A 13959-nucleotide genomic window follows, 5' to 3' on the forward strand; every position below is an offset into this window, starting at 1 on the left:
ATGTCATGAGTGCTCATGGGTGACTGATGCCTAACAGTGGCATCCACCACCTATAGGCTTTTATTGCATCCATTTGAAGGATGTGTCATGAAAGTTAAATGTATCCCATAATTGTCTATGGGTAATGGATACCACTGTCAGGCATCAGTCACAGCCTTGTTTGACTGGATATCCCACATTAAACAAGGAGGAGGGGGATGGACACTACATGCCACATTGGTCAGCAGGAAGAGGGGGAAAAAACAGACATAACATAATATTAGAAATTTCTAATACTGCGATGCTGTGAAGATTTAATATTGCTGTATTCAGCAGCCATACCAGTTTACCACACAATACATTTAATTCCCAAAATTTGAATATTGAAAGTGGGTTGGTTAAACCGGATGTTAGTAATCAACTTACTAGTAATAGACTCCTCTAAATGTCAAGAGTTATTATAGCTTGTTTAACAACAGTACACAAAATGATTAACCAGGTTTTAATGACCACGATTCTTCCTTTGTAAATATACTTACATACTCTAAACTGCTTACCGTAATCAACCTTTTTGGAATGGTGAGCAAAACAAGGAAAATTTAATCCAAAATAACCATGGTCTTGGCCTGTGTATATATAATGTGGTGCTTCTCCAAAAGTAGATCTATGGCAGTACAGCAAAAAGCTGCCTAACAAGGGAATAATAGGATCTCTTGGTATGTGTATACAAAAGTACGTTGCTAGGAAAACATTTCTGAACAGTTACAAGCACAATGCGGAGTCTGTGCTCTAACCACACAAGGAGTAATGGTGAGGGTCTGGTATACATTGCTGCAAGATCACGAAGCAGAACAAGCTGCCAAAACATGCTGCTTAATATTCTGACCACTTGTTCCTGCAGTGTTCTCCATTCAGAGTTAGCTTTCACCTTTCTGCAAAGCTTGAGATGGGAGAACACAATTTGTTGCGTTACAACATAGCAAGGGGGAGGAGATTTAGATAACCTTTAATCAATTTACAGGCAGGAAGAATTGGCCTGTAGAAATAAGTAAAAACACAGTACTATGAGAAATCAGTTGCAACTCTAATGTGAAACCCAAGGACATGTGTTTATAAGGACAGTAAGCTTTCTTCAATTAATATGATTGAATTAAATAAAAAATGCTTCACGGAACTGCCATAACAAAAAAAGACAGAAAATACCTTACGTTAACTTTTTTTCTCCTGAAATAAGAATTAGTGACCATAAAACTGTAACAAACTAAAATGCTGAGAAAACGGTATGCCAAGAAAAAGGATTACATAAATTACAAGTAAAAAAAAAACAAGCAACCTAGGAGTACTCGGACACTTAAATTTAGCAATTGAAAAAAAAGTTTACAGACCTACAGAATCAAAGCCACGATTACGGGAAAGCTCAAAATACAAACGGAGCAGACGAATAGTAAAAAAAGAACAAAAAGTCTAAACGCTATAAAGACTGTTCACTTAAAAAAAAATACATGAAACATGGGAAATGTTACTCTTTTACTGGATTATCTGAAGAGCTGTAACGCAGGATAAAAGAAAGACTGAGTTAGATCGTAAAGTAAAAGTCATTAAAAAAAAAAAAAAAAAACAGCACACAAGAAAATATAACCAGAAAAGATAAATAAAGGGAGCATTATATTACTGCACCAAGATCCCCGGTTCCGCGACTCCTAGGATAAGAAAGCAGTTGAAAGAAGCGTCTAAAGACTACGCATGGTGGAAGAATCGAGGGTCAAAAAGACGAGACAACAAGATGGTTTATCAAGGATCTCAGGTGGTGGGTTTGTGAGGAAAGTGAAGCACAGACAGTTTCACTAGAGCTCATCTAGCTACTACAAATCCACTACGATACGGGAGGAGGGTGGACTCACTCTGTAGGACGCTTACGGTGGCCTGGGCTCGGATCCATGTTATGGCTGGGTTTTGTCTCAGGTCATTTCTTCGGGGGTCGTTGCTTGCCCGGCACTCATAGGTGCCAGAATCTTCCAGTGTCAGACGAGTTATTCTCAGCACACTCACACAATTTGTGCCTGTGGCTGTGTTAATGGTGACCCGGCGCTTCCTTGCACCATCCCACAGCTGTTTGAAAGACTCAACCCGGTTCACTTCAGCATACCACCATTGGATCTCTGGTGTGGGGATCCCAGCCACATCACAGTATAGTTCAAAGGCATCCCCTGTTAGCTTAGTTTCTGACATTGGCGACTTGACAAACCCAGCTATGGTTAGAGGGGTTTAGCAGAGAGGCAGCAATAGGCCAGTGGGAAGAAAAGGATAAGGTGTAGAAAGAAAAAGAAAGAAAAAGATAAAAAAAAAAGCAAATAAGAATGCAGATAAACAAAAGATTATATAGAATTGCTTTTAGTATGACTGGCAGATTAAGTGGGGAAAGAGGTGGAAAAAAAGGCCATATAGGTATGTATATATATGTCAGAACACAAACTTCGTAAGTGTACCAGGTTTTACATTATACATTACACTATCAAAGGATATGCCCAGTCTCCTAAAATGGAAGTTAAAAAGTTGTAGCTCTTATTCAGAGTTGCAATCATTGTTGATGAAATCATTTTTTTAATTATTTTCTAAATGAATGAAACAAAAAAAAAGTACTGATCTATGCGTAGCTCCATTTAGCCATAAAATACTTTTTACAAAAAGATGCCCCTAATGTGTAAAAAATAAAACTGTGAGGACATGTACTATAAAATGTGGAAAAAATGTTTACATGCCATTATATCACTGCCAAGCAAAACAAACTGCTCTAAACATTACAGTAAAAGGTGTATCACTCAAATAAAAAACACAAGGAAATCCAACTGTTTACCAAACTAAAAGATTCCTTGATCTAGGAGCATTCACTTATATACTTAGTGCATAAGTCAATGCCCCCCCCCCCCCCCACTATGATGATTGAATTAATAGGCACCTATCAGGCTGTCTAGAATAGCTTCCTTTCTTTTTTACTTTAAAAACGATAAAATGATAATAAGGAAGCATTTGATAGCAGCTCATTTATAGCAGAATCTCCTCCGAGCAGTTACCTGTGCTATAACCCCCCTCCTTCTCTCACGAGATTTCCCATTCCTGATTCTCTACCCTGCCCTGCATTGCAGCATCCTCTACAGCTGCCTACCAGCTTCCTTAGATTAGCTGCACATTCACGCACCACCTTACTGATGCTTTGATTGCTGAGCTGTAATCTGGTAATGAAGGGCTGGCACAGTGAGCATGATCACGCACAACATTTATTTAGCGAGGAACAGCCCTGACACACACAAACAACAATTACATTAAAACTGCACAACACAGACACACAAGGAATATTTCACAGATTAATGTGCCAAGTGCAATTATGAAAATCTAAAATTAAGAAGTGGGTGTGCCATTTCTTCAACTGCCATACAAATTCAGAGCTGCAACTAGAGTGGTGCCAGTTAAGCTCTACAACGAGGAATAAATAAAAAGAAACCTTCAAGACAAACTCATCCTCTAATATTTTCTTTAATTTATTAGGAACAAAAAGAAATGAAAATAAAAAAAAGGGACAAAAAAAACAACCCAAAAAACATACCCTTAAACCAAAAGAAGGCACAAAACATGCATATTAATGACCTGCAATGCAAACAGATCTGTTTACTTAAGGTTAAATTATATTTTTAGAGCATTTCTGTAGGCTGCGGAAATATGATTAGCTTGTCAAAACCCCAGGTTGCCGTAGCAACTGTCTTTAGTATTGCTCAAGGTGGCCTAATTTTTAATATGCTTACTCCTATTACAGCACAACAATGTGGTTGTTAACTTGGCATGAAGACTTAGTGTGAACATAGTTGTACATTATTCCTTCATATTGCTGTGCCTTCACACAGCCATATTATGCATCCATGTGATACCGATCCATAATACAACATCATTAGAATTCTATGAGCCCATATTCTACATCCATATGCTTTTTTTTTCTAATAGACTTGAGAAAAAGTTATTGTGGCATGCTCCATCACATACCATATTAGAGATATTTTTCCCTAGAAGAATTTGGCGCCTATTGAAGGTGGCACCTATGTACTGCTGTGCAGCCTCCATGAGCCATAAGTTGATCATGCAGTTAAGCAAAGAGTTCAGCCTTTACACAAATCTTGATAATTGCTTAGTTGGGCAAAATCTCACATATGAATCAGCTTAGCTCCTTTTCTGACACGGAATCGCATGTTTTCTTTTATATTTTAATACCAAAATGTTGTGACATGTATTCACCATGGAACACAATTTTGACTCGTTGGTTCTTATGTTTTGATGTTACATAATTGGAAACTACATAATATAAACATGATAGAGATATATATATATATATATATACACACACACACACACACACACACACACACACACACACAGGGTGGGCCATTTATATGGATACACCTAAATAAAATGGGAATGGTTAGTGATATTAACTTCCTGTTTGTGGCACATTAGTATATGGGAGGGGGGAAACTTTTTAAGCTGGGTGTTGACCATGGCGGCCATTTTGAAGTCGGACATTTTGTATCCGACTTTAGGTTTTTCAATGGGAAGAGGGTCATGTGACACAAACTTATCGAGAATTTCACAAGAAAAACAATGGTGTGCTTGGTTTTAATGTTACTTTATTCTTTCACTTTATTCCGCACATTGAATATCAACTGTGTGTCGTATGCGGATACTATATGTTTTTAAATCCAGTTCTAATAGTATCATTTGCAATCTAGTTATATGCACTACATAACCAGTTATGCATACTGATGATTGCATTGTATGGGATGCATTGGTATATATTTAAATATTTAAAAATGTCCATGTCAATGTTTGTCTTATAATCTTTTGTAGATATATGGTTGATATCACCTTATTAATGATGCATTTGTAGAATTATGATGTTTGATTATGGTGCGCTGCGGCACTCACCACTCTCAGACCGGAAGTAGTCAGGATAATGACGGACATCGCTGATGCTTTGCATTTAGTGGTGCTCGTCATGACGCCGACGGTGGGCGTGAGCGATGCGCGATGCACCATTGGTAATTGGGGTTCTCTTACACTGTATTTAAACTGGAACTGTCAGAGTAGCAATCACACCTCCTGACGAAGGTTGCGAAACGCGCGTCGAGGTGCTCGGTGTCCAGGTGCCAAATCATACTCTCATCATGTCCTCCTCAGGTATGCTGAATTATCATCACCAGTAACTTTAAATCGGTGTGTGTTACAAATCGTACTGTTATCTTTTTTCTTACACCGTTTTGAAATAGGATTACTAGTATGGTCACGCTATTTTTATATCCAATATTCTATTGTTCTAATTGATCGTGTTTTTTACTTTGTGTACACAGTAACACACATGGTATTCAGTTCGTATTTCACCTGAGGGGTATATGTATTTTGTGAGGAGTTACCACTACTCATGATCTACGATATCATATTAGGAGTCACCTGGCTTTCTTTTAATATATTTTAAATGTCTATAGTATATACTTTGGAGGGGGGTTATTTTTGTACTCTTGTACTGATGTGTAATAAATTGTACATTTGTTTAATAAAATTGTATTTTGACGAATATAATTGCATGATATCAAGATTTCCTTTTTTGGTTTAATAAAAGGCCACTCCTACAGCCTGCTTCAATTTTATATAACCCTGGTATTCTCTAAACACCCTGAAAGCTGTAGTGAGACAAAAAAAATGGAAGAATGCATGGGACCATAGATGATAGATCTAGTGACAAAATGTTAGCTGATTTTATTTTTGTGTATAGTACATCAGTAGTTCACAGGTTTGTAAAATCCTCAGTACAAGCTTTTTTATGGTTTGCATGTACACGGAATGTTCACTTATTAAAGACACTGATCTAATAGTGTGTTGGACTTCCAAAAGCCTTCAGATCAACAGCAATTCGTTGTGGTATAGATTCCACTAGGTGTTTAAATTGTTTTGGAGAAATACTGGCCCATGCGGACAGGATAGCTTCTTGCAATAGTTAAAAATCAATCAGTAGCGCTACAAAAAGTCTGTGTCCACCTGGTCTACACTACCAAGCGATGAAAACCATGGAAATTGTGGCTATGTTACGGACCTTGTGTTGATTAAACAGAATATAGGAGTTTACTGATTAACAATAAACATACATGTATAGTTACTGAGGAGCATACTAGCCTGGCCAAAAGTTTTGAGATAGGAAACCAAAAATGTACAAAGTTTGCTGATTGAATTTATATAGTTGCAATTTAGCTCTAGATTGTTATGAAGAGTGATTAGATGAATTGCCATTAATTGCAAGGTCATTCCTAGCCATGAAAATTAACTTGATCATAAAAACCCCATTTCTACTGCATTTCAGCCCTGCCACAAAATGACCTGCTGACATTTCAGCGATCTTGTCGTTAGATCAAGTGAAAGTCTTAACAAGTACAAGGCAGCTGATTATCAGTCATGCTGATTGAATTATAAGAGCAGGCTGGTTGCTTAAAAGGGGGATGGTGCTTGAAATCATAGTCTTCTTCTGTTAACCATGGTTACCTCCAAGGAAACACGTGCAATTATCATTGCTTTGCATCAAAAGGGCTTTACAGTCAGGGACATTGCTGCTTGTAAGATTGCCCCTACATCAACCATTTATCGGATTATCAAGAACTTCAAGGAGAGAGGTTCAATTGCTGTGAAAAAGGCTTCAGGGCACAAGAAAGTCAAGCAAGTGCCAGGACCATCTCCCAAAGCGGAATAAGCTACGGGATTGTTTCAAAACCAGTGCAGAGCTTGCTGAGGAATTTTTTTTTATAATATTTTTTATTATTGTTGAATTATATCAAAATATTCCACACTACATAACTTGGAAAATGTTCTTCGTTTTTTTTTTGTTAACATTATATTAAACAAAGTATTATGTAGTACAGACACCATCCCGAAAGAGGTTCAAATAGATAATACTGAAAAACCAACAATCACCCACTAAAACCCTGGAAAATATTGCATGGGGAGGAGAGGGGAGACAAAGAATAAAAAAACAACAGCATTACTCAAACTACGAACACATTTTAAACCAGCTCTAAGGTCTTTTTCTGTTCGGGGGATAGTACGACTATCCATCTGTCCCAGATGTTATAAAAAAAAAATTCCCCCCTTCCTCTTTACTTAGTGTCAAGTAATATAATCTTTCTAAAAGCATCACTCTACTCACCTTATGGTGCCATTCTACTTCCTGTGGGAAATCTTTTGAAATCCATTTATAAATGATAACCAATCTTGCCAGAAATAAAATTCTTTCTAATTAGTGTGCTACAACCAGTCTTTCAACGAGCAGAGGTGGTAAAAATCATCAGCATCATTTCCATTGCAATTTAGAAATAGATGCTGCTACTCCACTCCAGTATCTTTGTAGCTTGGGACTACGCCACAAGTGGATGAGATCCACTTGATGTATACCGCATTTCTGACAATTATCGTTATTCCTTAACCCCATAACCTTTTAAAGCTTTGGTGTGTAATAAAGTTTATGATTGATCATAAAACAGAAACACAAAAAAAAATAGGTGATCGTGACTTAATGATGCTTCTCTAATAGGTTTGTAAACTAACCCCCAAATCGATCCTAATCCCAAGATCTTTATCCCACTTTCCTTATGATTTAATATGATCTCCTTCATCCCCTAAAATAAATCTTTTATATAATGAGGACAAATGTCCTTTCTTATTTTTTAAACATTCTAATGATTGAAAAGTTGTAAGAACGAACCGTGATTTATATTTAATGGCCAAAAAGGCATGATTTGAAAATATCTAAACAGACCCTAATCAGGGAGCTTGTACAGTCTTTGCAGTTCCGTAAAAGTTTTTAGTTGTGCATTATTAAATAAATGTGATATTCTTGTGATGTAATGCTTTTTCCAAAACCAAGAGCCGGGAGGCAGTCAAACTCACCAATATTCCTATTGTCCCATAGAGTAGTGACTTCAATAAAGGTATTCATTTCTTCAATGAGTTTGACAGCATCCCAGACCCACTGCTGGTTATCATAAACCCATAGGCCCAAGTCCCATATCAGGGAAATTCAGAAGCCCAGCTTCTAGAGCTTCGAATATATTAGACCATTTGTCCCCTAGTGTTTTCAACAAAAATCTATTAGCCCCCAGTCCCTGCACTGTTGGAACTGAGAAGCTAAAAAGTACTTCCTCCAATCAGGAAGGGCAAAGCCCCTTTTGGTTACCGGGAGAGCAAGAACAGAGTATTTAATGAGATTTTTTTCTCCCGTTCCAAATTAGGTCCCCTATAAACAGAAGAACATAGTCTGCGTATAACAATATTTTATAGACCTTAGTACCCATTGGAAACCCACTACATTCTCAGAGGTTCTTATCTTCATTGCCAAAACCTCAATTACTAAAGTAAATAAAAGGGGGGATAAAAAGACAACCTTGGCGCATTCCCCTTTCTAAGTTATAGAGACTGTCACCACATTATAAGTGCCCTATCTCCTACATAAGGAGATCGGTGCTATAATGTAGGTAACAGCAGTGCTTTTGATTTAGAAAAACAATCTATTTTGACCACGTTAGGAGCGATTTTAGCTTTATGCTAATTCGTTTCTTAATGCCCAAGTGGGCGTGTTTTTACTTTAGACCAAGTGGGCGTTGTAAAGGGAGTGTATGACGCTGACCAATCAGCATCATGCACTCCTCTCCATTCATTTAGTCAGCGCATAGTGACATTGCGTTATTCACTATGTGCTGTCTTATACTTACATATTAACATTACTGAAGTGTTTAGACAATGAATAGATATTCCTTCCAGCCAGGACGAGATGTCGATTCAAAATCCCTGCACTTCGTTAACGTTTGTTTTGGTACTTACAGCAGAGCAAAGTGTAATCTCGCTGTAACCTGTCATTTACAGCGAGATCTCGCAAGATTACGCTTGCTCTGCTGTAAGTACCAAACAAACGTTAACGAAGTGCAGAGATTGTGAATAGACATCCCGTCCTGGCTGGAAGGAATGTCTATTCATTGTCTAAACACTTCAGTAATGATGTGTTTCAGTAAGATGATTTCTAAACATTCATGCCTCCTCCGTGGTGGTCTATACAGTAATTTAATCCAATTTATGAATTTTTCCCGGATACAAAACCCAAAAGCCTTAAAAAAACAAAAACCGCCAATCTACTGTATTGAAAGTATTCATAGCATCGATTGAGAGGGTAGCACCCTTAGTGTAAACTTTCCCGTATTGTAAATTTGCAAATACTCGGCAGACATTCTTTACCATAACCCTGCCCAGAATAAACCCGGTCTGATCCGGTTGAATTATACTGTTCATTACCTTCATCAGTCTGCCGGCCAAAAGCTTGACGTCAGTATTCAACAGTGAAATAGGCCAGTACGATTCTGGCAAGAGAGGGTCCTTATCTTTCTTAGGGATCACAATAATTTCTGTGGCCTCCATAGACTCGGGAAGCCTACCTCTAACATAGGAAAAATTAGCTGTTTACACTAAAATAGGGATTAATTTATCCAGATATAAAAGTTATATTGTTCAAATGGAATTCAGTCTAACCGCACAACTTTGTTACTTGGCGTTTCCAGCAAGGATGCTCTCAATTCTTCAGATGTTCGATCAGGTGATCTAACATTGATATTTGTTCGTTATCAATATTAGGCAATTCCATCCAGATAACTATCTATGCTCTCCAAAGAGTCTTTTAACCTAGAGCGGTACAGGTCTTGATAGAACCCTCTGAATTCTTCTACTACTTCCCTAGCATCGTGAACAAGTTGCCCCTGTGTGTTTTTAATGGAGGAAACAGAATTAGAAGGCCGTTGGTTACTTACAATATGGGCCAAAACTTAACTTGATTTACTGGCTTCAAAATAGTATTGTTTGCGACTCAAAAAAATTTGATTGTGCTTCCTACTGTACCAACTTTTTATATTTAATTTGGAAGACTTTTCATTGAGAATCAGTAGCTTCTGAAGGATTATCTACATATTGCTTTTCCATCTCCTCTAGTTGTTTCTTTAATAACATCTCTTTGAATATACTGGGTTTTCTTAATGTTTGGGTTTTTGAAAACAATTCCCCTAATGAATGCTTTTAGGTTATCCCATATCGCCAAATCCAGGTAACCCGAGTTGGCTTCCAGAAATACGGACAATTCATTATCGCTCTCGTGGAATGGAATTTTCACCAAGACTAATGGAAAGATCTTACATACCTTACTAAACCATCTCGAGCTCAGATCAAGCTGGACTATAAGAGGAGCATTGTCGGAGACCCCATGCGGTTCATATGACACTCTTTATCTACTTTAATATTACTTTATTGATGAAGGTATCAATTCTTGACATCACCTCCCTAGAACTTGTAAAGCATGAAAACTTCTTAACATGGGGGTTCCTCATCCGCCATATATCAAGCCAGCCAAATTCAGACATTAAACCTATTAGCTTAGTTGCTGACCTATGTGATAGTATTTTTTTTTCCTGAATCAATCTAACTCAGCATCCATGACTTGAATTGAAATCTCCAATTATTAAGAAAGGGCATTTTGGTTTCAATACCAAATGAGAGACCACCCTGATCACACATGACGAAAGGGGGGGGGGGGGGGTAAACCGCTGCAAGAACACAGGTTACTCCATCAAAATATCCATATAGGATGATATAGCTTCCTTCTGTATCAATAAGGGTGTCATAAATCTGAGCGTCTGCTTTCCTGTGTACTAACATGGAAACTCCCCCAGAAAAAGATATGTAAACCGAATGGTAAGACTGGGCTATTCAGCCTCTCTGAAAGCTCCTAATTTTATCTTTGACCAAATGGGTCTCCTGAAGACATATAATCGCGGGGAGGTAATTCCTAAATAAGTTAAAGATAGCTTACCGCTTTAGTCTTGCAGTGGCCCCCCTAATGTTCCATGACCCTATTTTCAGCATGGTTCTTTATAAATGGCCAACAAAAGGCGAAAAAAAAACCTCAATCTCCCCTCCTGCCCACCAACACCCTCCCCCAAGACCCCATACATAGCTCGCTAATGAACCAACTACCAATGCACCAGAAAACTGAACTATCATCTCCCTCTACCATCTCTGCAACCAAAGGTAAATAGAATAGGTCACCACTAAAGGGACCCAATATGCCCATAATAATGGTAAGAATCACAAAGACAAGAAAAAGGTTGCTGAGGAATGGCAGCAGGTAGGTGTCCGTGCATCTGCACGCGCAGTGAGGCAAATGCTTTTGGAGGATTGCCTGGTGTCAAGAAGGGCAGCAAAGAAGCCACTTCCCTGCAAAAATGAAGGACAAACTGACATTCCACAGGAAATACAGGGATTGGAATGCAGGGGGCTAGGGTAAAAGTTATTTTCTCTGATGAAGCCCCCTTGAGACTGTTTGGGACATCTGGAAGAATGATTGTCCGGGGAAGAAAAGGTGAGCGCTACCATGAGTCCTGTGTCATGCCAACAGTAAAGGATCCTGAGATCATTCATGTGTGGGGTTGCTTTTCATCCGAGGGAGTGTGTTCACTCACAATTTTTCCTATGAACACTTCCATGAATAAAGAATGGTATCTAAACATCCTGTAAGAGCAACTTCTCCCAACCATCCAGGAGCAATTTTATTGATAAACAATGCTTTTTCCAGCATGATGGAGCACCATGTCAGAAGGCAAAAGTGATAACTAAGTGGCTCGGTGAACAAAACATTTACATTTTGGGTCCATGGCCAGTAAACTCCCCAGAACTCCATTCCATTGGGAACCTGTGGTCAATCCTTAATTAGCAGGAGGACTAGCAAAAACACAGAAATTGTGATAAACTCCAAGCACTGATTCGGTAAGAATGTGTTACCATCAGTCAAGAATTGGCCCAGAAGCGGAAATCCAGCATGCCAAGGCGAACTGCAGAATTCTTGAAAAAGAAGGATCAATGCTGTAAATATTGAGTCTTTGCATAAACTTGATGCATTTGTCAATAACAGTTTAAAAACTTTTGAAATGCTTAAAGCCTCGTGCACACTTCAGACACCGTTTTCGCTGCCGTTTTTGACGGATCCGTGTGCCCGTTTTAGCGGCCGTGTGCACTCCGTGTTTCCGTTTCCGAGCGACGAGCATGGTACTGTCCAGGGTGCTGAAAGAGTTAATGGGCTGCATTGATCGGCGGTAACGCTTTCAGCACCCTGGACAGTACCATGCTCGGCGCTCGGAAAAATACAATTTTAATGAAATAAAAAAATAAGTTCATACTTACTTTCCTCCTGTCCGGCCTCCAGCGATGACTTTTCATCCATGTCACCGCTGCAGCCAATCACAAGCTGTAGTGGCAGTCACGCACGTCAGGCTGACGTCAGAAGGCCGGCCTCCAGGGATGACGCTTCATCCCACGTGACCGCCTCTGCAGCCAATCACAAGCTGCAGCGGCCTCTGCAGCCAATCACAGGCTGCCTCGTCAGAAAGGCAGGTCGGACTGGAGGAAGAAGAGGGACTCGTCGCCAAGACAACGACCAGGTATGTACGAACTGCTTTTTTTTTTTAATCAGCAGCCTCTTTTCTCTATCAGTGATTGATAGAGACAAGTGGCTGCCAATTAGTGCAATATTTCTGTAATGTATTTCTGCCCGCCCGGCCGTTGCTAGGCAACGGCTCCGTCACACACTGATGCCTTCCGTGTGCCTTCTGTTTTTTTGATGGCCCCATTGACTTGAATGGGCCTCACGATCACACAATCTAAACATACAAACGACATAATTAAATAGAACGGCTTGTGCTTCGCTTCCAAATGGAGGTCAGTGGTGACATAGAACTAATTAGGAAGCACAATCTACAGGGTTACTATTAGTGACTAGGCCCAGCCTTGTGGATATCTAAATCAGATATGTTGCAAACATGCATCACATTTATAAAGCTTGTGAAAAATGTCCTAATCCCATACAACGGTCATCGATAGAACTATTATAAAATGGAAAAACTGTTATTTTTTTAGCCAAATTCACATATTAGTGATTGTGGCTGAAATTGCATTACTAATTAACCCCTTAGGGACCACCAATACGCCTTTTCCCGGTGGTCACTAAGGGGCTTTAGGCTAAGGCGCTGCCTTTTCACGGCAGTGCCTTAGCCCAATGTAGCGCAGAAATAAAGGATTAAAGCTCTGTTCTCTCATTCTCCAAGGGCATGTTCACACGGCAACGGCAAACAGGTCTGAAATTACTGAGCGGTTTTCAGGAGTAAACAGCTCCTGAATTTCAGACGTTTTTACAAGTGCACGTGTTTTTCGCGGCGTCTTTTACGGACGTAATTGGAGCTGGTTTTCATTGGAGTCAATGAAAAACGGCTCCAATTACGTCCCAAGAAGTGTCCTGCATTTCTTTGACGCGGGCGTAATTTTACGCTGGTCTGCACAGAACATTTTAAGACCCATTGCAAGCAATGGGCAGATGTTTGCCGACGTATTGGAGCCGTCTTTTCAGGCTTAATACGAGGCGTAAAACGCCTCCATTACGTCTGAAAAGAGGTCGTGTGAACATACCCTAACACAGCAGCCGATTTACACAGATATATTTTTCCATCACTTTCTTTGAAAACGTATAAAAGATTTGAAGAAAACAATATATACCCATATTATCTGAGATAATTCTCATTAAATCCTCCCTTTTGTGTATCTACACCCCTAGATAAAAAACTTAAGGGGTCTAGTTTTCTAAATGGGATCATTTATGGGGGATTTCTATCATTCTGGCAGCTCAAATGTGCACTGGGGACTAAAACATTTTCAAGCAAAATGTGTGTCCTGAAAGCCACCGGGTACTCTCTTCCTTTCGGGACCTGCCGTGTGCCCAGGCAGCGAATTAGGGCCACAATGGGGGCATTTTTGAACACAGGAGAAACAGGGTGATCGATTTTGGGGTGTGTTCCTTCATTCTCATTTTACAAAGAA

The 13959-nt window shown here is 39.3% G+C and overlaps 1 protein-coding gene across 1 annotated transcript in view; it reads right to left on the reverse strand.

Annotated features, from left to right (window-relative positions):
- NPTN (neuroplastin) overlaps window positions 1–13959 on the reverse strand; it is a 95236-nt gene that overhangs the window by 56513 nt on the left and 24764 nt on the right. The window contains exon 2 of the mRNA XM_075857743.1: window positions 1881–2228. Within this exon, the coding sequence (XP_075713858.1) occupies window positions 1881–2228 (348 nt within the window). The remainder of the gene's footprint in view (window positions 1–1880; window positions 2229–13959) is intronic.

Source organism: Rhinoderma darwinii, chromosome 3 (genome assembly GCF_050947455.1).
Source record: "Rhinoderma darwinii isolate aRhiDar2 chromosome 3, aRhiDar2.hap1, whole genome shotgun sequence".
NCBI classification, from domain to species: Eukaryota; Metazoa; Chordata; class Amphibia; order Anura; family Rhinodermatidae; genus Rhinoderma; species Rhinoderma darwinii.